The sequence below is a fragment of the Garra rufa genome, chromosome 5 (assembly GCF_049309525.1).
Source record: "Garra rufa chromosome 5, GarRuf1.0, whole genome shotgun sequence".
Lineage (NCBI taxonomy): Eukaryota > Metazoa > Chordata > Actinopteri > Cypriniformes > Cyprinidae > Garra > Garra rufa.
Window position 1 is genome coordinate 52,515,416 of NC_133365.1, and position 26,723 is coordinate 52,542,138.

General features: G+C 35.7%; 1 protein-coding gene across 1 annotated transcript in view; it reads left to right on the plus strand.

The window, feature by feature from the left end:
• The window catches only part of LOC141334908 (ras-specific guanine nucleotide-releasing factor RalGPS1-like), a 134,787-nt gene that overhangs the window by 4,995 nt on the left and 103,069 nt on the right, over positions 1-26,723 (plus strand). The window contains exons 2-4 of the mRNA XM_073840134.1: positions 731-820; positions 4,934-5,026; positions 26,253-26,379. Of these exons, the coding sequence (XP_073696235.1) occupies positions 731-820; positions 4,934-5,026; positions 26,253-26,379 (310 nt within the window). The remainder of the gene's footprint in view (positions 1-730; positions 821-4,933; positions 5,027-26,252; positions 26,380-26,723) is intronic.

Below are 26,723 nucleotides of genomic sequence, written 5' to 3' on the forward strand. Positions count from 1 at the left end.
TTCTCTCTCTTTTTTTTTTTTTTGGCTTGTGTTAGAGTCTCTGCCATGTGAAGTCCAGGATTCTGTGTTTGCCATACAATTATAATCAGAGGAGAGTGTCTCATTTTTCAGTCATTACATAACAACACTTTTCCTCATTTTTCTCATTTCCAGCATTTTTGTTTTTGTCCATCAGAAATGGTTTTTCCACAAGACATGATTTGAGTTTCCCTTTAGTGAAAAAAAGTTAAATCGCTGATGAAATGTTGACTTATTGCTGTCCTGCGACGTGACCTCAGCTGACCTCTGCTTTTCTCTCTCTTTCTTCAGTCTAGCTCTCTTATTTTGGTTTTGATCCTTCTATTATTTGCTTATGAATTATTTATTTATTTCTAAACATATAAAGATTAATATAAAATTAATTATAAAATATTTATTTTCCTCAAATCAATCATGTTTTATTAAACATCCCTTCAAATTTGTTTATTTGTTAATTATTTGAAAAGAACACCTTTCCATCATAACATGCATATACTATCTAAAACACCCTGAAAACATCCTAAAACTATGCTAAAAATCACTCTGAAGTTTAGCAAATGAATGCACATTGGCATCATAGTAGTAACTTTTGTGCAATCCAGCACTTTAAACGTTTTATCATATGACGTGCTCATTGTTTTCAGTCATATTTATGAAAAATGAGTCTCTTTTTGCACATAAACTTTTCCCACTGTTTTCCTCATCTCTTCAGGTGAGCTTCTGGTTAGTACGGGAAATCCTGACCGCTCAAACCCTGAAGATCCGTGCCGAGATGATGAGCCACTTCATCAAGATCGCAAAGGTACATCAATGAACAGCTGCTTACAAAATCATACTCTTTTTGCATCAATATAAAACAATATTACTATTAGGAAAGATCACTAATCCACCAAAGCTATCATTCTGTTCTATGATGGTCACAATAAACACTACAATGTCATATGCACCAGTTTATTAACAAGGATATTTTTAAAGGGATAGCTTATGTTATGGTGCGTGCTGGACAAGACGAGACGATAGACAATATTCAAACAAACAAGATATCTGATATAAATCTTCAAGAGGAACAAGGCAGGAACAGCTCTTCACACACGGAGACAACATTAAGGACCGACACTGAACTCAAGATCCAAACAGACTTATAAAGGGAAACTAATGATTACATACAGGTGAAGGGAATTCGGACAAACGAGGGCTAATCCAAAGTACAAAGATCAACGGGGGGAGACAATGGGAGAAACCAAGTACCAAAACAGACATAAATGTGACAGCTTACCCCCTGAACATCAAAGATGTAGGAGACTTTTTCTTCAGTAGAACACAAAGATTTTTAACTCAAACAGTTGAAGAACTGAATAAAGAATAAAGCTGAATGTTTGAGTCTGACGGTTCACCTCATTAGTGCGCACTACAGAGGGATTGTAATACAGTATGTTCCTGCTTTGAAATGAGGTCGACTGGCACACTAAATGATCAACAAAGCATGTTTATTTAGTTTTATTATATAAGCACGCATCGATTTTTCCATTACTTTCCACAAAGTGCTTAATAAAGTCAAGCCAACGCTGAAATTTACAATACATAAATGGAATGTTTATAATAAATGCATAATTTTTTAAAAAATTTGATTAGTGCTATTAATTTTGGTATTCATATCTATATGGTTTGGATTATAGAAATGCCACATTAGGGCTAATGAACTAGCAGTCAGTTTTATATGCTTCTTTGACTGATTTAGATTTTGGCACTTTTTGTGCAATCCACAGTTCATGTTCATACTTTTTCTGGCAGTTGTTAATCGAACCTCACCTGGTGTTGTTTAGGTGCACCTTAAGATGTTTTTTTCTCATTTTGCTGTTATGTAAATCTTAGCAGTTAAGGTGAATGTGTGCTTTCTTCTACCTCGGTTTAAAGGGATGGTTCACCCAAAAATAAAAATTAGCTTAAAATACACTCACCCTCAGGCCATCCAAAATGAGTAAATGAATTTTTCTTTTCTTCACAACTGATTTGGAGAAATTTAGCATTACATGATTTCCTCGCCAATGGATTCTCTGCAGTGAATGGCTGCCGTCAGAATGATAGTCCAAACAGCTGATAAAAACATCCCAATAATCCACAGCACTCCAGTCCATCAAAAAGCTGTGTGTTTATAAGAAACAAATCCATTATTCAAATGTTGTTGTTTTTTTTACTTTATATCATTGCTTCCAGCTATAATACGAGTCCTCGATTTGCAATGTTGGTTTCTCTAGTGAAATACCTGTCTGATCTTAATTAGGAGATAAATATGCAAAGATCAAGCTAGTTTCCAAACCAAAACAACTCTAAACAAATATGTTGGTGCATTTTTCATCTGGACAAAGCGTTATTATGGATTATGGAATTTTATTTTGTCAAAATGTCTTAGTGATGGATTTGTTTCTTATGAACGCACAGCTTTTGGCTTCACAAGATGTTAATTGATGGACTGGAGTGGTGTGGATTACTTGTGGATTATGTTTTTGTCAGCTGTTTGGACTCTCTTTGGACTCTTAATTCTGACGGCACCCAATCACTGCAGAGGATTCATTGGCGAACAAGTGATGCAATGCTACATTTCTCTAAATCTGTTCTAATGAGGAAACAAACTCATCTTGGATGGCCTGAGTAAATTTTCAGCAAGTTGTCATTGTTGGGTAAACTATTCCAATTTTGTCAAGTGCTTTCTTTTATCACAGTTTACTAAGCAGATCCCAAAACTTTGTTATTGTTTTTGGAAATACACAAGTGCCACAGCAACCGCACACTTCACTTTTAATGCAAGTATGAAGAGTTTGATTTAGTTTTTTGTCATCTTAATCTTGATAATTACTCTGACATATGTTTGCCCACCCTTCATCTGGATAAAGACAGCAGTCAAAGAGCCCTTCGCTGTACTGTCTTCATCTCAGCAAACTCATCAAAACAAGCCACGTCAGTGAAGCGGCTGGAATATCATCCTTCAGATATCGCATGACTAAATCTCAGAGGAACACTTGCTGACAGAACAAAAGCTGAAAAACTCAGATTGTAGTCATCATGTGTCATGGAGTTGATCGGGGCCTGCCAAATGTGCTGAAGCGAGCACAAAGCAGTTTTCCATCATTCTAGAGTTTGCTGGGTCTTCACTGTGGGAGTAAATGATGAAAGCAGGTCCGTATCCTACTGAAGGTCACTGTCTTTTAGTGGACGATGTCCAATCAGAGAGCAGTAACGGGAGTTTTGAGTGTGGGCGGTAGCTGTGACATCATCTAACCTAACAAACAGACTATAGTTCTTGTCTGCTTCATTAGACGTGCATTGTCTGCGTTTTCATAAGCTGCAACCCAACCATTTATGAAGTGAGAACTTCTCATTACATACATTTTATAGCAAAACATGATAAAATGCAACCAGTAAATTGGAAGCGGTTGCCATATAAAATGTAAACTTTCACTGCAATTATTTTCTTATTCTCTATTTAGGGGCCAAGCACCAAAGGTGCGAAGGCACCTATTGTATCCGTTGGCGTTCCTATTATAGAAACGCTTGTGGGAAAGTTGTGTAATTTGGCACACAGATGGAGGACTGTCTCAACATTAAACATAGAAAGTTTGGAGTCTCTAACTCAAATTCTCTAGCACCACCACTTGTCCAAAATTTTTAATAGTTTGAAAAAACTACTTTTTAGAACTTGTCCTAGACAGTTTGTCTGATTTTCACCTAAATTGGCTTGGATCATCTTCTGATCATTCTGGCAAAAAGTTATGGAATTCAAGTTGGTTAGTCAAACTGTTCTCAAATAACACGCAAACAAATTTGACGAAGAGCGTGCAAAAATGGATATGAAGCTATATCTCCACAACGGTTTGGTGTATTAAGACCAAACTTGGTGTGTGTTATTAAAACCATGACCTGAGGCTACTTGCACAGCTTTGGCACACTGCCACCTAGTGGTCAGTAGATATGAAAAAACTGCTATGAATGGATTCGTAAAAGCATGCAGGGTCGAACCATTCCCCATGTCAGCCATTTTGGATGTCAGCCGTTTTGAATTTAGTTTTTTTTTTATATATATATTTTAATGAAACTGGTCTCAATGTATTCTTTGGGTCATGCTGAGAACATGGATACAAATTTTGCCATTGTCAGCCAAACTTCCTGTCAGCCATTTTGATTAATGTTAAAAACCTACTTTTTCGAACTCCTCCTAGACCATTGGTCTGATTTTCACCAAATTTACTCATCGTTTTCAGCAAATGTTGGCAAAAAGTTATGGATTTCATGTCGATATATGAAATGGTTATCGTTTATCTGATTTCACCAGAATCGAGTCAGATCATCTTCAGACTGTGCTGACACAAAGTTATGGATTTTGTTTCGATAGATGAGACTGTTTTTCTGTAGCGCTGCAACAAATTTGAGCCGTGATGCAAAAATGACTCAGGATGTATCTCTGCAAAGCTTTGACATATTGTCACCTCACACTGAACCAACCACATTGATTTGATAACAGCGCCACCTAGTGGTCAAAAGTGCTAATCCAATAAATAATATTACTAGAGGTTGTATTTATTTTCACCCATTTTGACTAAAATCATCTTAAAATGGCTTCAATTTCTCATTGCTCCTGATGTTTGCTGCCTTGCTTGCCTAAAGCTTGGCTCTTTAATTGCTGCTTGCAGCTACATTTTGTTTTGTTTTCCATTACAAGTACCGAAGTAATCTTTCTCTAAGTGATTTATGATGATTTAAGAATATTTAAATATTTGTTCTGGAAAACCAGATGAAGTACTGAAGAAGAAATAATTTTTGGTGCAGTGTTGACTCTCTTGTGCTTTAAACACTCTTTGTGGTTTGTGCATTGAGTTTCTGAACTGTTTAGCAATTCATCACTTGCTTCCTATGTCTACAGAAACTTCTAGAGCTGAATAACCTTCATTCGATGGTGTCGGTGGTGTCGGCATTGCAAAGCGCTCCCATCTTTAGACTGAGCAAGACCTGGGCGGTAAGAAACGCACTTAACATTTGCACACATTAAGTAAGCTGTCTGAATGACAAAACCCAAACCTGCATCCTAAAGGATGGTGTTTTCTTATTTACTTTATTTAATGCATCAGAGACTGTCCTTAACAAATGGTTCACTTTCGGCTCACTTCTGGGGATGGTTTTGTCCTCACTGTCTAAAGCCAGACTCATTGGAGACCTCAAACCTTTGGCTGTTTAATCATAATGTCTAACTTATACAAATGCGTTGCTCATACATCATGGTAATTATGTTTTCCACACTTTTTTCCCACTTAGTCCTGTAATTATTTTTCCCTGCTCACTTTGTAACTGATGTTTTTAACGCAAGCGCCTGTCATTTCAAATGGAAAGTTACTCTTTAAAATCTGACTTTGTGAAAAGAAACCTGGAATCCAAACATAACACTTCTCTCATCCTACTGTATACTGTATGGTTTTCAATTAGTGTGGATTGCAGAAAACATTAGTCATAACTAGCGATGATCCCAAATGAAAATTTTGGATGAAATCTGAGTTCTATAGAAAACCATAAGCCAAAAAACACTCAGTTTAAGGTAGCCGCTGTTTGAAATGCACTTTATTTCAAGGGTATGTTTTTGAAAGTCTCTTATTCTCACCAAGGCTGCATTTGTTTGGCAAAAAATCAGTAATAATATTATAATTTAAAATGGCTATCTTCTACTTTAATATATTTCAACATGTTATTTATTCCTGTGATGCAAATCTGAATTTTCATCATCATTACTTCAGTCTTCAGTATCACATGATCCTTCAGAAATCATTTAAATATGCTGGTTTGCTGTTCAAGAAACATTCCTGCTTCATATTTTTGTGGGGAAAAAAATCAAAAGAACAACATTTATTTAAAATGTCTTCATTGACATTTTCCAACATAAAAGTACTCATTTATTTAAAAAACAGTATTGCCTCTATACTTTTGAATGATAAATTTGGTAAACCCTTTAAAGCTCAGTAATGTTTAAGGTCATCCACACCAAAGAAGGATAAACTGAGTCAGTTTTACTGTATTTTGCATCATTCACTTAAATGTGTTTTGGTTTTGCAAGACCATTATTTCTTGGATTTTTATCCGCTTGCATCTGCATCAGATTAAAACATAACAGTCAGACTGCTGTTCTTAAACATTATTGCATTATTGCAAGACATCCCATTTTGGTATTCACAACAAATTAAATTGACAAAAGTGATTTTATATACATAGAAAGCATATTAGACTGCAAGTAAAGTGTCTAATGTTTCATTATATTATAATATAATAATAATTATTATAATTAACATTTATTGCTTTGATACTTGAAAAACCCCTTACGCCTTTAACCCATGTATAGAATATGACGTCATGCATTATGTTGCAGTTTCCAAAAAGCTGGGCCAGCTGGTCAGCAAAAACTTGCCAAAACAAGCTTATTTCTCACTTTTTATGTCTCCATTTTGGAAATTTGTCAAGTTTAGGTATGCATGTGTGATCAGGCTGTTCTTTCTGCCACTATCGATCAGGATGATCATGAAAACAGCAGGGCTTCACGCTTAAACTCTTCACTCCAGATCCCAAAAACATCCATCAATTTTTGTATTTTGTCACCGTTTCTAGTAGATGTCAAGAAATTACTGTTTAATGCCAGATTGCTGGGTCACGGCTGCGACATCCAGTGCTTTTGTTTAAGTCTGGAAGCATACGGAAGCTTTAGAGATTGAGGACTGAACGTCTGGGTGCGTGTTTTTTGGCACTTGCCGTTGGATCCTCTTACTAGTCATATCTGAGGCCAGATGACCACTTCCTCTAATAATGAACAGATGTTTAAAAAATGGAAAGAAATGATGCTCTTAGGATGTGTTTGCCATTAAAACAGCGGATGAATAATTTCCTGCACTCTCTTTCAAAGAACAGTGTGACCTTCGAAGTACTAGAAATGTGTTTTCCGCTTGATTTTGGCCACCGCTCAATGGCTGGGCTCACTGTTTGCACCCTACTGCCCTTTAAAGCAGCATCCAAATTAAAATAATACCTCTATAGGTGACCAACAGGGTTGTGAACAGAGCTGAATTTAGAATGCATTTTAAATTTCAATTCAGTTTCTGATTTCGAATTTGAATTTAAGCTGACAAACAAGAAACAGAATTCTCATTTGAATTTAAGGAATTGCATTTAAAATTTGAAATAAATTCTAAATTTTAAGTAAAACAAGCAATTTTTTTTCTTTAATCCACTTGACAAAGTTTTGAAAAATAGTTTAAAAAGCTTTAAAAATGGCTTGAAGAACAGAAAGAATGTAGTGGGGATTATACACTGCAAAAAATGCTTTTCTTACTTAGATTTTTTGTCTCGTTTCCAGCCAAAATATCTAAAAATTCTTAAATCAGGAAGGATTTTCTTGACAAGTAAAAATTATTATCTTGTTTTTGGTAAAAACAAGTCAAAATGAAGTGAGTTTTTGCTTGAAACAAGTTAAATAATCTGCCAATGGGGTAAGAAAAATAATCTAGTTGTCTGCTTGAAATAAGATTTTTTTTTCTTACCCCATTGGCAGATTATTTTGCTTGTTTTAAGCAAAAACTCACCTAATTTTGACTTGTTTTTACTAAACACAAGATAATAATTTTTACTTGTCTAGAAAATCCTTCCTGATTTAAGAATTTTTAGATATTTTGGCTGGAAACAAGACAAAAAATCTAAGTAAGAAAAGCATTTTTTGCAGTGTATAAACTACCATTTAAAAGCTTGGGGCCGATACGATTTAAAATAATAAAGTAAAATCAACGGAAGCCTGTTTCCGACACAAAAAAAAAGATAATTGTGACTTTTTTCCTCAGAATTGCATCATACAAACTCGCAATTTGGCCTTTTTTTTCTCGGAATTGTGAGATATACACTCGCAATTGCTTGTTATAAAGTCATAATTATAAGATACAAATTTGCAATTGCGAGTTATAAAGTCGGAATTGTGAGATATAAAGTCAGTTCTAAATTTTTTTCTCAGAATTGCGAGAAATGAAGTCAGAACTCGCAATTCAGACTTTTTTTCTCAGAATTGTAAGATATAAACTCACAATTGTGAGTTATAAAGTCAAATTTTTAGGGGGGAGAAAGACTGACGTGTTAATGTCTTACAATTCTGACATAAAAACTCGCATTTGCTCGTTATAAAGTCAGAATTGCGAGTTATAAACAACAAAATAAACAATTGTGAGATACCAACTTGCAATTCTGAGAAAAAAAAGTAATAATTGCGATATAAAACTCGCAAATCTAAAAAAAATAATTCAGACTTTATTTTATCAATTGCGAGTTTTTATTTTGCAATTTTGACTTTATAACTCGCAATTGTAAGTTTATATCCTAATTCTGAGAAAAAAGTCAGAATTGCAAGTTTGTATCATGCAAAAAAGTCAGAATTGTGAGATATTAAGACTCAATTACCTTTATTATTTTTATTCAGTAAAAAGGTAATTGCAACTTTTTATCTCTCAGTTCAGTTTTTCTTTTTTCCTCCCAGTTTGGGCTTTATTTTTCTGAATTGTGATAATATAATCTTGGAACTGCAAGAAAAAAGTTAGAATTCCATATGTAATTGCCTTAAAATTTAGCCAAAAGATGTCTTTTATGTAATATTACACTCCATTGGTCTGATCCGTAATGTGTCTTGCACTCTGTGACTTCAAAATGCTGTGTTTTTGGTATTCCGCTAATGATTTTTAGCTGCAGGTTTAGATCAGTGATACTTGCCTCTGTGTCGGCTGCGGATGGTGCCAAGATCAACTCTGCAGGCAGGTTTATGGCCTTGTGCATCCACCTTAGAGGAACACCAGGGACACTTTGTCCTTTAAAAGCCGCTCCACAGCCGTCGAGAAGGTCTGTGGCGCCGGAGGTTTGGCGTTGGTTGAGGTGACGTGGATGGGAGGTATTCAATTATGCACGGATTAATACTGTAAATATAAACGTATCTGATATAATGTGAAGCCCAGATTCATGTGTAATACGCACAGGATTGCGCATAAAATAGGATGTCAAGGGAGCAACAACAAAATATGGCTTCGTGATTAATTGTTGTTCAAAAGCTCAAGGCTCTGGCTATGTACAGGCGATAATGATGATAATGATGATGTCACATCGAAAAATCTCAGCATGTGCCAAAGCAGGCATCACCGATGCTGTTCATTCTTGCACTATGATCTCATTATACTTGGTGCATCAGTTTCCAGGGAAAAGTAATTAATCTGTCCACACTTACAGGGAAATTCCACCCAGAAATGAAAATTGTTATCATTTGCTCACCCTCATTCCTCAGTTTGGGTGTAAAGTACATGATTAAAAAACAAATTAGAGACCAAAAAAACAAATCGTATGTTCTTGTCGCCGTTGCAACAGTTTAGAACAGAATCTCACTCTACGTTAGATTTATGACGTGCAATTACACTGCTAAAAATGCTTTTCTTACTTAGGTTTTTTCTCTTCTTTTTAGCCAAAATATCTAAAAATTCTTAAATCAAGAAGGATTTTCTAGACAAGTAAAAATTATTTTGTTTTCAGAAGACATAAAGCTAACATTTAGCTTAGAACAAGCAAAATAATCTGCCAGTGGGGTAAAAAAAATAATTTTGTTTTTTGTTTGAAAAAAGATTTTTTTTTCTTACCCCATTGGCAGATTATTTTGCTTGTTCTAAGCAAAAACTCACTTAATTTTGACTAGTTTTTTCTGAAAACAAGAAGATATTTTTTACTCGTCTAGAAAATCTTCTTGATTTAAGAATGTTTTCAAAAAAATGTAAGAAATATTTCTTTTGCAGTGTAATTAAATGCACTACAATTCAAAAAGTTTTTTTTCTCTGAAGAATTTACGTTTATTGAGCAAGGATGCAAATATGACAAAGTCATTTGTAACGCTACAAATAGTTTCTATTTCAATTAAATGCTGTTCTTTTGAACTTTCTATTCATCAAAAATGCTGAAATAAAATGCATCATGGTTTCAGCAGGACAACCGTTTTCAACATTGATAATGATCAGAAATGTTTCTTGAGCTGCAAATCAGCATATTAGAATGATTTCTGAAGGCTCAAGGACACTGAAGACTGAAGTAATGATGCTGAAAATTCAGCTTTGCATCACAGAAATAAATTATGTTTGACAATATATATATAAATAGAAAATATTTATTTTAAACTGTAATAATATTTCACAATTTTACAGTTTTTACCATATTTTTTACTAAATAATACAGCTTTGGTGAGACTTTATTTTATCATATATAAATCTTACCGCCCCCAAACTTTTGAACTTTTTTTTTATAGAAATATTTATATTTTTCTTTCAATATCAGAGCATCCATTTATCAGTAAATTACTCTACAGATTTATTTATACATACTTATCCCAGGTAACATGTCTTTTATTGTTGCCATTTATTAATAGCAATTACATTTTAATTGATTGACAGAAGTATTATTTTAGTATTATGTATATACCATTATAGTTTTTAATAATATTTTGAATTGTTTTATATTTTAATTTAAGTTTAATTATTCAGTTACTTTGTGCCTTTGTCTTTTTATTAGTTACATTATATATTTAATATTTCTGACCCTAGGCCACAAAACCAGTCATAAGGGTCAATTTGATTTTATGCGTCATCTGAAAGCTTAATAAATGCTTTTCATTGATGTATTGTTAGGATAGGACAATATTTGCCTGAGATGCAACTATTTTAAAATCTGAAATCAGAGGTGCAAAAAAATCTAAATATTGAGAAAATCACCTTTAAAGTTGTCCAAATGAAATTCCTAGCAATGCATATTACTAATCAAAAATTAAGTTGAGATATTTACAGTAGGGAATTTACAAAATATCTTCATGGAACATGATCTTTACTAATCCTAATTATTTTTGCCGATAATTTTGCCAATGCAATGTATTTTTGGCTATTGCTACAAATAATAATATATTAATAACCCTGATTGACAGCCCTACTTTAGCTTTTTAGCTCAGTATCATATCTGCTTTGGTTTGATTAGTGATTTAAAAACTAACGGCACGTATTAAACTGGCTCTTAACTCGTCACACACCATGTGTGCTACATGAATGATACCTCAACCATCCACGATGGTGAAAAGTGAATTTTGGCAAGCAATACTGGAGAAAACAGGAAAGTATTACATGGTAAGCTAACAAAGTTTACAGCCCATCTGCAGGTATGAGCTGGATGTGGTTTGACTATACTGTATTGAAAGCAGCCCAAACCTAATTAGTCCTGAGGGACCAGTAGCGCTTGTTTTATCCCCCAGTTACCAGCAACCGATGCGTCTTTCCTTGCACCTGCTCTCTCAGCCAGAGGCCTCCGGATGCTTTGCCAGGTCCTGCACACATTTTCCTGTTCTGTCAGCCCGTTACAGAAGCTTTTTCAGTGGTTTTGTTGCGAAAGGGTAATTTCAATCCCGACTGTTGTTTAAAATAGTAATGTCAAACGCAGAAGAAAGATTATCAAGTGTTCTCCGGTAGGATTAGCTTGTCGTTCGAGAGCTTTTCAACAGCTGGCACTGAGAAAATTGATTGGAATCGCAGATTGAGAAAATACTGGCAAATATTCGATGTTAGGCATGCTTGAAACCACCTGAAACATGGTATATCGGCTTTCAACACCCCAAAGCCCAGAACTACCTCTAGCAAGACCGTTTTACCAAAACCGTGATTTAGATGAGCTCTGACTTTTACCAGAAGAAACTCTGTTAGTTGCATTACAAGCTACATTGATGAGGAAGGTCAGAGTTATGTAGACAGTAGGTTTATTTATTTATTTTTGGATGCAAGAAAATCTCACTCGCAGGTACAGATGGTCCCACGGTTGTCGTTGGGATGCGTCATGGGTTTTGATCAATGAACGAATATCCTGTCGGACAGGTAGACGATCTGCAGAGTCACTTTTGTTGGTAGAGCAACAAATGCCTAGAAATGCCTAGATGGTGCACTTATGTTTTATAAACTTGAAACCAAATGAATCTAAAAGTGTGACAAAACTGTGCAGTGCAACAGCAGATCAGGACTTTTAGTGTTTCTTTTCATTTGTCTATTGATTTTTCATTAAAAAGCTTGTTTGATTGTTTGAAGTGTTCTTCCTATAGAAACCTGTTTACAACAGAATCATAATAAAAAAAAGGCAATTCTGAGTTTATATCTCACAGTTCTGTCTTTTTTCAAATTTGCTTGACATAAAACAGTCTGAATTAAAAAAAAAAAACTTGGAGTCTTGACAGAATTCCAAAGCGCAGAACTTTAAAGGGGAAATAAAGTCAAAGAATTCTGAGTTTATATCTTGCTATTCTGACTTTTTCCTCAGAATTGGGAGAAAAAGTAAATCTGAATTGTGAAATATAATTGTGCGATAAACGACAAAATACCATAATACGATAAAAGCATGATATGAAGTCCATGATACAATATTTATTACAATATTGAAAAAAAAAAAGAGAAGAATTGGAAAAAATTAAAAAAGTATACATTTTAAAGTTAAATTATTCTAATGCACTTTGAGAGTTCAAAAGTCAGAAAAAAAGTGCATTGAAGGGTTTTAAAGTTCTTTTTTTATTTGTGATGTACTGTCTTAATTGCATTCACACTGGTGTTTTAGAAAAACAAACAAATTAGAATATAATAATAATAATAATAACAATAACAACAACCGTAATAGCAATGTATTGTAAAACAGTTGCACTGCAAAATAAATGAAAATAAATATTTCATGGGTATTATTTTCGCTTTACACTATAGTAGGGAAATTACAATAGGCCTACTTCTTTCCTAATTTCTACTCTTCAAAGATATTTTGAATTTGGACTGCATTAACGGTACCCATATAAACCACTAGTTGTCAGCAATTATTTTTGACGGAAATCTCCAGCTTCAGTGAAAACAGGCTTACAAAAACGCCTATCACTACAAATCTAGTGAAATGCTGTAATCATCTGCCAAGAAAATAAAGCATAACTGGTGGCCGTTGCATTCCCAAACATGTGCTAAACTCACAGCACATGCGATAAACAAGTTCACTGCATTCATTCACTGTGAACGGAGACATTCTATGGTGCGAAAAACACCGGTTTACAAGCTGATCGCCTCAACAATGTGTGCACTTCACTTTGAAACGTTGAGCGAAAACAGACTTGATTACGCCATATTGCGCTTTCGGTTTTATTTTGATTGACAGATACTGTGTCAAAGTTGAATGGACCAAAGCACAACTTTACTAATCTTTAATGTTAAAATAAGAAGTTTAAATATATTTTTAAAAACTATCATATCATCATGTGACCAAAATAATATCGAGACAGTTTTGCTATAGCGATATCAAAATATTATTGTGCAGTTCTTTCTTTATTTGTTTGCCTTTCAAGCTAGTTTTTTTGAAGCTCATATTCAAATATTGTCCACGTTTAAAATTCAAGGGTAATTCTTTCTACCGCATTACATTCATATTCCAATTGCAATTCTGCATCCAGTTTGTTACTTTAATTCAAATTCACAAACTGAACCATAATTAAAAAGTCCATTTAATTCTGAATGGAAACATATGCAGAAAGTTACAAAACAGATGATTTAAGACCAGTGTCAAAGTGATGATGTCAGTCTTCATCCTGCACTGCTTTCTCTCATCTGGACACATCTGTGAGAATGTGGTTTGTTTGTGGACAACAGCTTGGCATTCAGCTCCATAGTTTTAACACAACATTCTGATGTCCTGAACTGCTCCCTGAGCAGCTGGACTTCCTGTCAGGCAGATGTCAGGTGGTCAGACTGGGCAGTAAGACCTTCTCCATACTGACTGTCCACTTGTACTCTTTATACGGCCACGCAAAGGCCACAGAAACACTGCAGCCAAATTCGGTTGTCAGTTCACACTCTAGTGCTTTATCCTGCTGTCAGTATCAATGATCAATATCGTGCTATTGCGATATCAAAACTGTCTCAATATAGTCATGATCACATGACGATATGAAACGATATAGGTCTTCTGGGCAAAAAGAGTAGATTTTATACATAAAATATACATAAAAGATTTTATACTGTCAAATGAACTGTCTTAATCCCTTCGTCCAGACAGTTTTCACTGTGCATTTCAAGGAGAAGCGTGCACTTCGTTCAGGCAAACAGCTAGTGATCCGGCGTTTTCTGTGGCTCAGAACGACTCGGTTCACAGTGAATGCAGGGAACTTGTTTATTGCACATGCTGAAGTTTAGTGCACGTCTGGGAATGCAACGGCCACCGGTTATGCTTTATTTTTCAGGCAGATGATTACAGCATTTTACTACTTTTCTAGTTTTTGTAAGTCTGTTTTTTTGTCAAAATAAAAGCTCTACTGTCGTTTCCGTCAATCTAAAAGCTTAAAAGTGCATTATGTATTGTTGACAACTAGCGATTTCTGACTTAAGTTTTCTTAGTTAAGAACATTGGTTGGAACTCTTAATTTTTAACTCTCAAAGTGCATTCGATTAGAACACATCCCCCCCCCCCCCAAATCTTCATTTTTTTTTGTTGTTGTTTTTTTTAAATACCACAATAAATATCGTATCATGGACTTTATAACACAATATTATCCTATTGTGAGATTTTGATATCGTTACATCCCTACAGTCTTTAAAATAAAGGTGCTTCACGATGCCATAGAAGAACCTTTTTTGTTTAAATGGTTCCAATAAGAATCTGAATCTGAAGAACCTTTCTGTTTCACAAAAGTTTCTTTGTGGCAAAAGAAGGTTCTTCAGATTATGAAAAGGTAAGAAAGAGAGGGTTCTTTAAAGAGCCTTTAACTGAATGGTTCGTTGTGGAACCAAAAATGGTTCTTCTATGGCATTGCTGTGAAGAACCTTTTAAAGCACCTCTGTTTTTAAGAGTGTAGAACAGACACAGTTCAGTTTACCCAATTGACACTATTCTACTCGCCCTAAAAATTCAGGTGTCAACTGCATGAAATTCTACGCAGTATGTATGGAACTGAATTGAACATTTAATTGTTAGTGATGTTCCTGAATGTATATTAGAGTTGTGTCTTTTCTGTATGTGCGGTACAAGAAATCAGAGTATGCTTTGATTCAACAGTGTTGCCAGATCTTGCTAGAAACAACATATCAAATCAAGCCCATAATAAACTCAAACCCAAATGTGTTAACCTTGGAAATAAGCCACATACCAAACTATCACAACCATCACCAGTCTACTTTATTAACTCCATAAACTAGATTGCTTTGTTAGCCATACCCAAACAAAAGGCCCAAAACGCTTATAATATGTGGACATGGCAACCATTCAAGAGCTCGTTCTGCAAAGCAACTTTCAAAACATTGATGGTCGTAAAATTGCTCAATATAATGAATGAGCTGTAATATATTTCATTGGTTAAAAATAGTGTACACTCTAAAAAAAATGCTGTGTTGTTTAAATCCAACTTTGGGTCAAATAAGGACCAACCCAGTTTTTGGGTTAAAATTTTAATTGGAAAATTTAACCCAACATTTGGGTTAGTGAATATTTGAGCCAAAGTTCTGTTGCATACACACTTAAAATATAATTTAGAGGATTCACTTCTGTATTTAAAAGTGGTTGTCACTCCAGGATCATGGGCTTAGTCTCAACATTATCATCAGATTTAAAAATTTAAAAATTCAAATAGTTTAAATTTTACTTTCCAACATTCTAATTCAAATTTCAAATTCCAAACTCCAGTGCTGCAGTGTAACTAGTTAAATTCAAATCCATGCTCTACAGGAATTGTGCGGGAACTAATTATTTAGCTGTGAATTTTGCAGAAAACCTGATTTCCGAGCAGAAAGCTAATCTGGTATCTGGTCTTTTAATTGAAGCAATGTTTTTTTGGACTTGAAAGTGCTTTGGCTTTTTGAATGACAGGCGATCAAAGCTCAATTTCAGATGTCAGAAGTCTGGTTTGTTGCATTGAGACGTTACCCTGGCTGTTAATCCATCTGGCAAGTGTTTCCATTGATCGCTGGCGTGTCCGCTTTCATGTGCAATGGTGGAATAAAGCCTTTTCTGCCAGGATTTCTCATTTCAGTTCTTCCCTGCATTAAACTCTAATGATTATTGTGGGAACAGGCATCTGTTAGGGATGTAATGACATAAACCATTTGTTGTAGTCTGTTAAATAAAAACACACGCAATTTTTTTACAAGTCATTCTCAATTGCGTTTAATATCCTGATTTGGACGAGTCAAAGAATGTGGGTAAATCTCACGAAGCCTGTCAAGAAATGTTCCAGTCATATTTCAGCCTGAAAACATGTGAGGGTTATGATGCAGAGATTAGATCATATCTGAATGTGTTGTGAGTTTAACGGACATTTGGGAATACATTGTGCGCTTGGTTTACTTTATTTACAGATTCATGTGATTTCCAACATTTTTTATGCACCCATTCTGGCAAAATAAATTCCTGAATTATAATAGTTAAAAGCTGGAGAGTTTGAATGTTTGAAGGTGAAGAATTTAGGGAAAAAAAAAGATTTTATCAATTTACTCGCATGTTTTGTGACCATTAGCCAACAAAAGAGAATTGTGAATTTGCAAATGTGTTGCCTGCACTACAGTAATGAGAAATGTTTGGTATTTTATTTATTTATTTATGTTATTTTTCAAAAAAAAAAAAAAAAATGTATACACTTCTTTTGGCAAAAAAAAAATATATATATATATATATATTCTTATCAGCCATCTATTTATCTGTCTGTCTGTCTTTATATAAAAACAATTAAATTTTTTTTTTTAATATTCAGTATTTATCAATTTGCTTATCTCGTGACCATTAAAATAATTTTACATTTGCAGATGTATTATTAAATATTAAAGTTTTGGGAACTTTTAATTTTTTTTTTCTGGCTAAATAAATTCCTGTATTCTTATTGTTAAAAGCTGCAAGGTTTGAATGTTGATTTTTTTTTTAATAATTAGTATTTTATCAGTTTACTTGCATGTCTTGTGACCATTAACCAACATCAGAGAATTGTGAATTGGTGAATGTGTTGTTAAATATTGAAATATTAACATAAAATTTTCTTGAACTATATAAATGAGAATTAATTTTTTCCCACATTTATTTTTTTTTCCCAAATTTTATTTTATTTTATTTAGTTTTATTTATTTATTTTTTACAGCAATTTTTATGCACCTATTCTGGCTAAATAAATTCCTGAATTCTAATTGTTTTTATTTTATTTTGTTTTATTTTAAACCCATTTCAATATTAAATCATATTGAAACAATGAGTTTTATTAGTCACATTGTTTTTTGTTATTGCATTGTCTTCACAACAGAGCTGCTGTAACTGCAGCTCTTATAGCAAATCACGCTGTTTCAAATTCCAAATCGGAAATGAAATAATTTGTCATTGTTTCTGTTCTTTTCGTTTGTGGTTACATATGTTGAAATCATTTGTGTGTTTTTTTTTTTTTTTTGTCTCCAGTATGTTCCCCAGTTCATGTAAGCATATCTGACGACTCGCAGCAGTGAGGCCTAGTTTGTGTGTGTGTGTGTACACACCAGTGTTTCCTATAGGTCTCAACCGCTTCCTCTTCCACTGCAATCCATCCATATTCACAGAGGAAATCATACGCCATCCCTTCCCCACCTCACGCAGATTCATCCATCACATTTTCCATCTCAATCAAATCCGCTCACCACAAACGTGAAACATGACACAGTGTCTTCCTAAACGTCTTCTCCCAATGCCAACTATAACACCAAGTTGCTGACTGTCCCAATTCCATATCCCATTCCATATTCCACACTAGCGGGTCACTTTAAGTTTCCATACTGTGCGAGTTGAGTTACTTTGTGTCTTTATAGCTTCGGTCTTCAGCTTGCTTTAGCTTAGGTATCTGACGTCCATCTAGCTTAGTCTGAAATCCCACTATAAAAACGTTCCTATGCAGCCACTAAAAAGAATATTTGTCGGCTTGCATGTTGGGAAAGGGTTGTGTCAGTGTGGAGTGATATATTAGCAGGCTGTCTGCACTGTCTGAACAAGTGAAGGAAATTTCCTCCTGTGCAATAGTTTTTTCCACCAATCCCTCTGTGCGCCTTTTACAGTATATCCATGTAATTGACAGCTTCAGCTACCAAGTCAAGACTTTATTACAGTACTTATACTTGTTGCATTTGCAAACATACTTTGTAAACACTGGGTCAGTACTTTTGCAGCGATGTAGGATGATTTTGAAGTTGGAGGAGAAAACGAGATGTTTTTTTTTTTCGTAACTGTCTTTCAAACATTATCAGTAAAATTAGATGAAAATAAAATTCAGTCACTTAAATTTATTCTTTTAGAAGACAATTTGTACACTTTCTTCAATTATGTACCGTAATAAATGTAAATTAATTAATTAATTAATTAATGACTGAAATTAATCTTACTGACCCTACATTTTTTTTAATTGGTTGGTAAGTTTTATTTATTTTTTTATTTTTTTAATAAGCAAGAATGCATTAAATTGACAGTAAAGACATGTACAGGTGCATCTCAATAAATTAGAATGTCATGGAAAACTTCATTTATTTTAGTAATCCAACTCAAATTGTGAAACTCGTGTATTAATTAAATTCAATGCACACAGACTTAAGTAGTTTAAGTCTTTGGTTCTTTTAAGGGAGACACTGTAGGCAAAAACACTGTCAATGCACCTGTCAAGTTTGAAATTTTGGACTTTTTGGTTATTCATAAAGTGTTTTTTCAGACTAGTGGAAAGAAAACATCCGAAAGACACTGTTAAGTGTTTCTTTTATAGCACTTTATCTATGTGTGTCAATAGATTTCAATTACAATGCATATTTTAAAGGCTGTTTACTCAAAATGAGTTTTTTCTCCTACACTGAGCCATAAATCTCCACTTCAGTAGCACTTACACACACCAAACTTTACATTTTTATTCCTGTCTATATCCTGAATGTATTTACAGAAGGATTTGTTCATGTATAATTTGCTTGATTTTATACTAACATTTTATTCCCCCCAAAAAATAGTAAAAAATATAGTGTTTCCTGTCTGTTTTAAGTATTTTCTGAATTATGTTGTGACAAAATGAGATACCCAAAAATCCCTCTGTAAAAACATTTGACTCTAATATGTCAAAAAAAAGAATTTCTAAACTGACTTCATCCTGTGTTTAGATTTTTGTATTAGAAATGTATGCAAGTTAGCACATATTTCATTAAATAATGCCTCATTTGCATATTTAAACCTAACATTTGAGAAAACTTGTAATAAAAAAATGTTTGCAATTATCAAAGTAATTGCAAAGTAAGGTAATAACTATTAGTACATGTTTTAACCCTATTCACCTGCAGTGTCTCGCCTTAATTGTGATGATTTGGCTCACATTTAACAAAAACCCACCAATTCACTATCTCAACAAATTAGAATATGGTGACATGTCGATCAGCCAATCAACTCTAAACACCTGCAAAGGTTTCCTGAGCCTTCAAAATGGTGTCTCAGTTTGGTTCACTCGGCTACACAATCATGGGGAAGACTGCTGATCTGACAGTTGTCCAGAAGACAATCATTGACACCCTTCACAAGGAGGATAAGCCACAAACATTCATTGCCAAAGAAGATGGCTGTTCACAGAGTGCTGTATCCAAGCATGTTAACAGAAAGTTTAGTGGAAGGAAAAAGTGTGGAAGAAAAAGATGCACAACCAAGTGGGAGAATCGCAGCCTTGAGAGGCTTGTCAAGCAAAATCGATTTAAGAATTTGGGTGAACTTCACAAGCAATGGACTGAGGCTGGGATCAAGGCCTCAAGAGCCACCACAGACAGACGGGTCAAGGAATTTATCTACAGTTGTCATATTCCTCTTGTTAAGCCACTCCTGAACCACAGACAACGTCAGAGGTGTCTTACCTGGGCTAACGAGAAATGGACTGTTGCCCAGTGGTCCAAAGTCCTCTTTTCAGATGAGAGCAAGTTGTGTATTTCATTTGGAATCCAAGGTCCTATAGTCTGAAGGAAGGGTGGAGAAGCTCATAGCCCAAGTTGCTTGAAGTCCAGTGTTAAGTTTCCACAGTGTGTGATGATTTGGGGTGCAATGTGATCTGCTGGTGTTGGTCCACTGTGTTTTTTGAAACCAAAGTCACTGCACCCGTTTACCAAGAAATTTTAGAGCACGTCATGCTTCCTTCTGCCGACCAGCATTTTAAAGATGCTGATTTCATTTTCTAAAAAGTTGGTTAAATGACAATGGTGTTGGTGTGCTTGACTGTCCAGCAAACTCGCCAGACCTGAACCCCATAGAGAATCTATGGGGTATTGTCAAGAGGAAAATGAGAAACAAGAGACCAAAAATGCAGATGAGCTGCAGGCCACTGTCAAAGAAACCTGGGCTTCCATACCACCTCAGCAGTGCCACAGGCTAATTACCTCCATGCCACGCATAATTGAGGCAGTAATTAAAGCAAAAGAAGCCCTTACCAAGTATTGAGTACATATACAGTAAAGGAACATACTTTTCAGAAGGCCAACAATTCACTAAAAATGTTTTTTTATTAGTCTTATGAAGTATTCTAATTGGTTAAGATAGTGAATTTGTGGGTTTTTGTTAAATGTGAGCCAAATCAACACAATTAAAAGAACCAAAGACTTAAACTACTTCAGTGTGCATTGAATTTATTTAATACACAAGTTTCACAATTTGAATAGAATTACTGAAATACATGAACTTTTCCACAACATTCTAATTTACTGAGATGCACCTGTATAATGTTACAAAAGATTTCCATTTAAAATAAATTATGTTCTTTTCAACTTAAATTAATCAAATAATCCTGAAATCCTGATGTTTTCCACAAAAACATGAAGCAGCACAACTGTTTTCAACATTGAAAATAATCATGTGTCTTCAGCAGCAAATCAGGATATTATAATGATTTCTGAAGGATCATGTGACACTGTAGACTGGACTAATGATGCTAAAAATTCAGCGTTTCACCACATTGCAAGAAATTGCATTTTAAAACATTTTCCCACAGAAAACCAATTAGAATAATATTTTAAAATGTTTAGTATATTTTTGACTGAATAAATGCAGCCTTGTAGACATACAGGGGTTGGACAAAAAAACTGAAACACCTGGTTTTAGACCACAGTTAGTATGGTGTTGGGCCTCCTTTTTTTGGCCAATAGAGCATTTCGTCTTTGGAATTGTCATATACAAGTCCTGCACAGTTGCCAAAGGCATTTTGAGCCATTCTCCTCTTGCAGATCAGGGGTCAGGTCACTACATGATACTGGTGTAGGAAAATGTTATCTGACTCGCTCCTCCAAAACACCCCAAAGTGGCACAATAATATTCAGATCTGGTGACTATGCATGCCATGGGAGATGTCCAACTTCACTTTTCTTGTTCATAAGACCACTCTGTGGGGTTGGACAATGAAACTGAAACACTGGCCAATATAATGTTGGAGGTTTCATGGCTATATTTTTGCAGCCTGGTGGCCAATCTTCACTGACTGCACATTCCACTAGTAAGAACAGGTGTGAACGTTGACTATGTGCACCCAATGGTTCAGACATTGTACTCTGAAGGTGGTACCATCTATCAGGATGATAATGCACCAGTACACACAGCAAGACAGGTGACAGAGTGGTCTGATGAACAAGAAAAGTGAAGTTGGACATCTCCCATGGCATGCATAGTCACCAGATCTGAATATTATTGTGCCACTTTGGGGTGTTTTGGAGGAGCGAGTCAGATAACATTTTCCTACACCAGTATCATGTAGTGACCTGACCCCTGATCTGCAAGAGGAGAATGGCTCAAAATGCCTTTGGCAACTGTGCAGGACTTGTATATGACAATTCCAAAGACGAAATGCTCTATTGGCCAAAAAAAGGAGGCCCAACACCATACTAACTGTGGTCTAAAACCAGGTGTTTCAGTTTTTTTGTCCAACCCCTGTATGTGCAAGTATTTTTTTCAGTGTATGTGTTTGTACAGCTGTTGTTTGATTGAGTACCTCATCCAGCGCCTTGATGTTTCCTTGTCAACGTCTTGAGCCCAAGTGCTCCACAGATCTGTGTTTTTCCCGCAGTTTTCTGCAGTAGTCAGTGGAATTTCAAATGTGTCTATTTCTTCCCATCATGAGGTATTTACCACTGCAAATGTACAAGCCTTTAGCATTGTCCCCCAGAGCCTCGTAAACCAATGAGATCGCGGCTTCCATGAGCTCATGGCGTGACCGGCCGGACTCATTATTAATGAGGCACATGCATGGACACGCGAGTGTCTCTTGAGTTTTGCACCATATGCCGCTTTGTCTTTGGAGTTGTTGGTTGTATTTTGAAACAAGCTGGGTGGGCAGAGGTACAGTATAAACTATTAAACCAATTGGGAAAAGCAAGCCAGAATGTTTAGATGTTTTGCAATGTTTTGGTTTTCATTTTCTTCTCTGAACCTTTGTATATTGTAGCACGTGCAGAGTGGAGAAATTACATGTTTTTCGCTGTCATTTAATCTCCAAAAGAGACATGTTTGTGTTCACATACTTGTGTAGAGTTTACCTTTGAACCAAGATGGTTACCAAATAGCATCTTTGTCCTCACGAGAGTTTCACCCTTTACTCAGATCTTAAAGGCTTCAACCTCCCGAAACGATATGCATGTGTGTTTTCAGATTGTGTAGCGCAGGTCAAACCCCGGGCATGACCGCTAACAGCTGCGAAGCCTAAAAGAGGCGTCAGAAAACAGTTGGTCCGATGGTTTCTCTCCACAGGTTGTTCATTCGCTCAGGCCGGGCTGCTAAAAGCCGTTTGTTTGCATTTGCTCGGCATGTTGAGAAGGTCCCTCTTTATGATCAACCAGCTGTGCTTATTCACTAGAAATGGGTGTTAGGGTCCAATCAACCTGCATTTGATTTTTCAACCACTTGAAACGCTGGTTGAACTCTTTGTTTCTTCTTGAATTTTGTGAGTTTGTCATTTAGGCTCATGAAGGTGCATGCAAAGTTTCAATGCAAATTGGTTTTGGAAAGACTATAAATTTTGCTTCCTTCGATTATGTTAGAGGTTCATTGATTTCCATGCAGTTTGCCAAAAATCAACGCTTTGAAAAACAACAAAGAGTCTGGTAAAAAAAAAAAAAAAAAAAAAAAAAACAGAAAACTTTCTGTTGTAGCCTGCCAAGCATAAAATATGAATTGCATGTGAGCTTATGAAACTTAAAACTCAAAGAACTTGTCTTCTGAATCATCACAGAATTCACTGTTTATTCATGTGAGTTTCAATGTCAGAAATAATTCTGTGAGAGGATTTTTTTTGGTTGATGGTTTGTTGGATCTCAGTTCCTTGTTTGTTTGTAGCACTGAAAAGTGTGAGAAACTCATTTTACCCTCACAAGAGTTTGAGAACTAGACATAAAAAGGCAAATACAAATAGCAATAAATATACAAATCTGTGGCCTGTTGCATGAAGCTAGCTCAACAAACTCAGAGTAGGTTTATAATTGACAAAAAACAAACAAATCCAGCCTGGTTTAGATCAGGTTCAGCAGGCTTACAAAGCTTGATATGAACTTTCTCTGTCAACTCAGAGTTTGTGCCAGAGTTTGAGCCTGTTGCATGAAGCTAGCTGAACAAACTCAAGAGTTTCAGTGTAGGTTTAGAGTAGACAAAACCATACAAATCCAAACTGGGGGGTGTTCCATAAGTCAAGTCAAGTCACCTTTATTTATATAGCGCCTTTTACAATACAGATTGTGTCAAAGCAACTGAACAGTATTTAAACAGCACAATAGTGTGTAAGTAACGCATTATTGTAACAATCAATTTTCAGTTAAAGGCAGTTCATCAATGAATTCAGTGATATCATCGTCAGTTCAGTTAAAATAGTATACGATATCGCTGGAAAATGTCCCCAACTAAGCAAGCCAGAGGCGACAGCGGCAAGGAACCAAAACTCCACAGGTGACAGAAATGGAGAAAAAAACCTTGGGAGAAACCAGGCTCAGTCGGGGGACCAGTTCTCCTCTGGCCAGACCAAAGAACAGTTTGTACCAATGTCTGATTGTAGAGAACTCATCAGGATCCTGTGGTGTAGTGCCGATGGCCGTTAAGGTTGGCGAGGTCTTTATTGATGATCCGCCTTGGAGCTCATCTGGTTGACATCCACGGCTATTGAAGTCATCTCTAGGTGGTGATCCACGATCTAAGCTGGGTAAGGACTGGGTACGGACTGGATCCGGACTGGATCCGGGGGACTGGAGTGACCATCTGATCCGGATACAGGCTGGATCTGGTGGCTACGGTGACCTCGGAATAAGAATGAAACAGACTAATATTAGCGTAGATGCCATTCTTTTTACGATGCAACGAGTGCATCAGGTGTTATGGGAGGTGTTTTCGGTTCCGGTTGACCTAATTAATGCAGCCTAACAATCCTTTAACGGATTTGAATTATAGAAATGTGTTAATGATTTTATGTGTAAGCCAGGTTAAAGAGATGTGTCTTTAATCTAGATTTAAACTGACAGAGTGTGTCTGCCTCCCGAACAGTGTTAGGTAGATTGTTCCAGAGTTTAGGCACTAGATAAGAAAATGATCTGCCGCCGGCAGTTGATTTTGATATTCTAGGTATTATCAAATTGCCAGAATTTTGAGAACGCAGCGGACGTGAAGGACTATAATACGATAGGAGCTCGTTCAAGTACTGAGGAGCTAAACCATTGAGGGCTTTATAAGTAATTAGCAAGATTTTAAAATCTATACGATGTTTAATAGGGAGCCAGTGCAGTGTTGACAGAACCGGGCTAATATGGTCATACTTTCTGGTTCTAGTAAGAACTCTAGCTGCTGCATTTTGGACCAGCTGGAGTTTGTTTATTAAGCGTGCAGAACAACCACCCAATAAAGCATTACAATAATCTATCCTTGAGGTCATGAACGCATGAATTAATGTTTCAGCATTTGACATTGATAGCATAGGTCGCAATTTCGATATATTTTTAAGATGGAAAAATGCGGTTTTGCAGATGCTAGAAATGTGGCTTTCAAAGGAGAGATTGCTATCGAATAGGACGCCTAGGTTCCTAACTGATGATGACGAATTTACAGAGCAGCCATCTAGTATTAATGGCTATATTTGGTGCATTTTCATAAAACAAGTTTACGAAATAAGTCAGGCTTATTTCAGTTAGTGACTTATTTTGAGCTAAATCAAGTGACAATAATTCAGGCTAACTGAAATAAGCCTGGCTTTTTTGGTAAACTTAATTTATGGAACACCCACCTGGTTTAGATCAGGTTCAGCAGGCTTGCAAAGCTGCAAAGCAGAGTTTGAGCCAGAGTTTGAGAACTCTGGAGCATGTGCACCTGAACGTGTGACACGTGCATCAAACAGCCAATAACATCAGTTTCGAGCGGGAGATGTGAGGGAGTGGCATCGTCACATCAGGTATTTGTCACTTTGCTCATAGCTGATTGGTCAGGTTTGGGTTTGCGATCTCTAAACCGGAATAAAACTTGCTTCAGGACAGGGTAGCCGTCTAGTGTAAGTTACGAGGGTGACAAAACCTGCTCAAAACCACCCCACCTTCCTGAGCCCGAAAACACAGGGTATGCTGAAACTAAATGCAAACTTGCCTGGGTAAAAACCGACTTTGTGCAATAGGCCTCATGTTAGATATTAATTATACTTGTGGTTATTTTCACCTCAGTCTGCAAATAGTCACTACAAGTACTTATGACCAAAAGAAAACTTTTTAAAATGTATTTTGTCTGAACATTTGCCACTTACACAAAAGAAATAACAGTAGAAATTTTTCAGTGTTGATTTCATGGAAAGCAATGGTGGATCAATCTGACCCACAATACAAACGGAGTACACAGATTTTTATCAGGTTAGATATTTGGTAACCTGCAGTCTTCAGCCACTCATTTTCATTTATTGAATGCAAATGGGTGTTAAACTCCAAAATAGACCCTAAAAGAGGTCCATATGACACCTGTGCTTCAGTGGAGTCTCCTAAGTATTACAATACAGAAAGACTGTTCTGTGCTGAAATAAAATGGTGTTGGATTTACTTTGAAACTATTTTCATTCAGAAAATGGTATTAAATTTCACAGATAATTAAAAAGAAATGGCAAGTAACATTGAATCAAATTGATTGGTGTTAACCTTAACATTTCTGTTTTTCTTCAGCTGATCAGTCGGAAAGACAAGGCCACGCTTGAGAAGCTGGACTACCTGACCTCCAAAGAGGAGAACTACGCCAGGATGAGAGAGTACATCCGCTCCCTCAAGATGGTGTCCTGCATCCCCTACCTGGGTGAGTCCTCATCTGTTTGCTCTCATTCAGTCTCTCTCTCCACACCTGGTTTACTTTACCTTTCATGAATGAATGGGAAAAATGATCTTTATCATCTCTAAACATATCAAAGGATCAAGGGATTTGCCCCTGCTGGTAGATTCTGTAAATAGATTATATGGTTCTACAAATCTTTCTTCAATGTTGGCCATTCATTTTTTTTGCTTTTTGCCTGATTCCTTTTTTAAAGATTCAAAAAAGCATGAAATTAGTTTTTTATGGAAGCCCGTTTCTGCCAATTCTATAAACTTGCAATTCAGACTTTTTTTCTCGCAATTGCGACTTTGTATCTCACAATTCTGCCT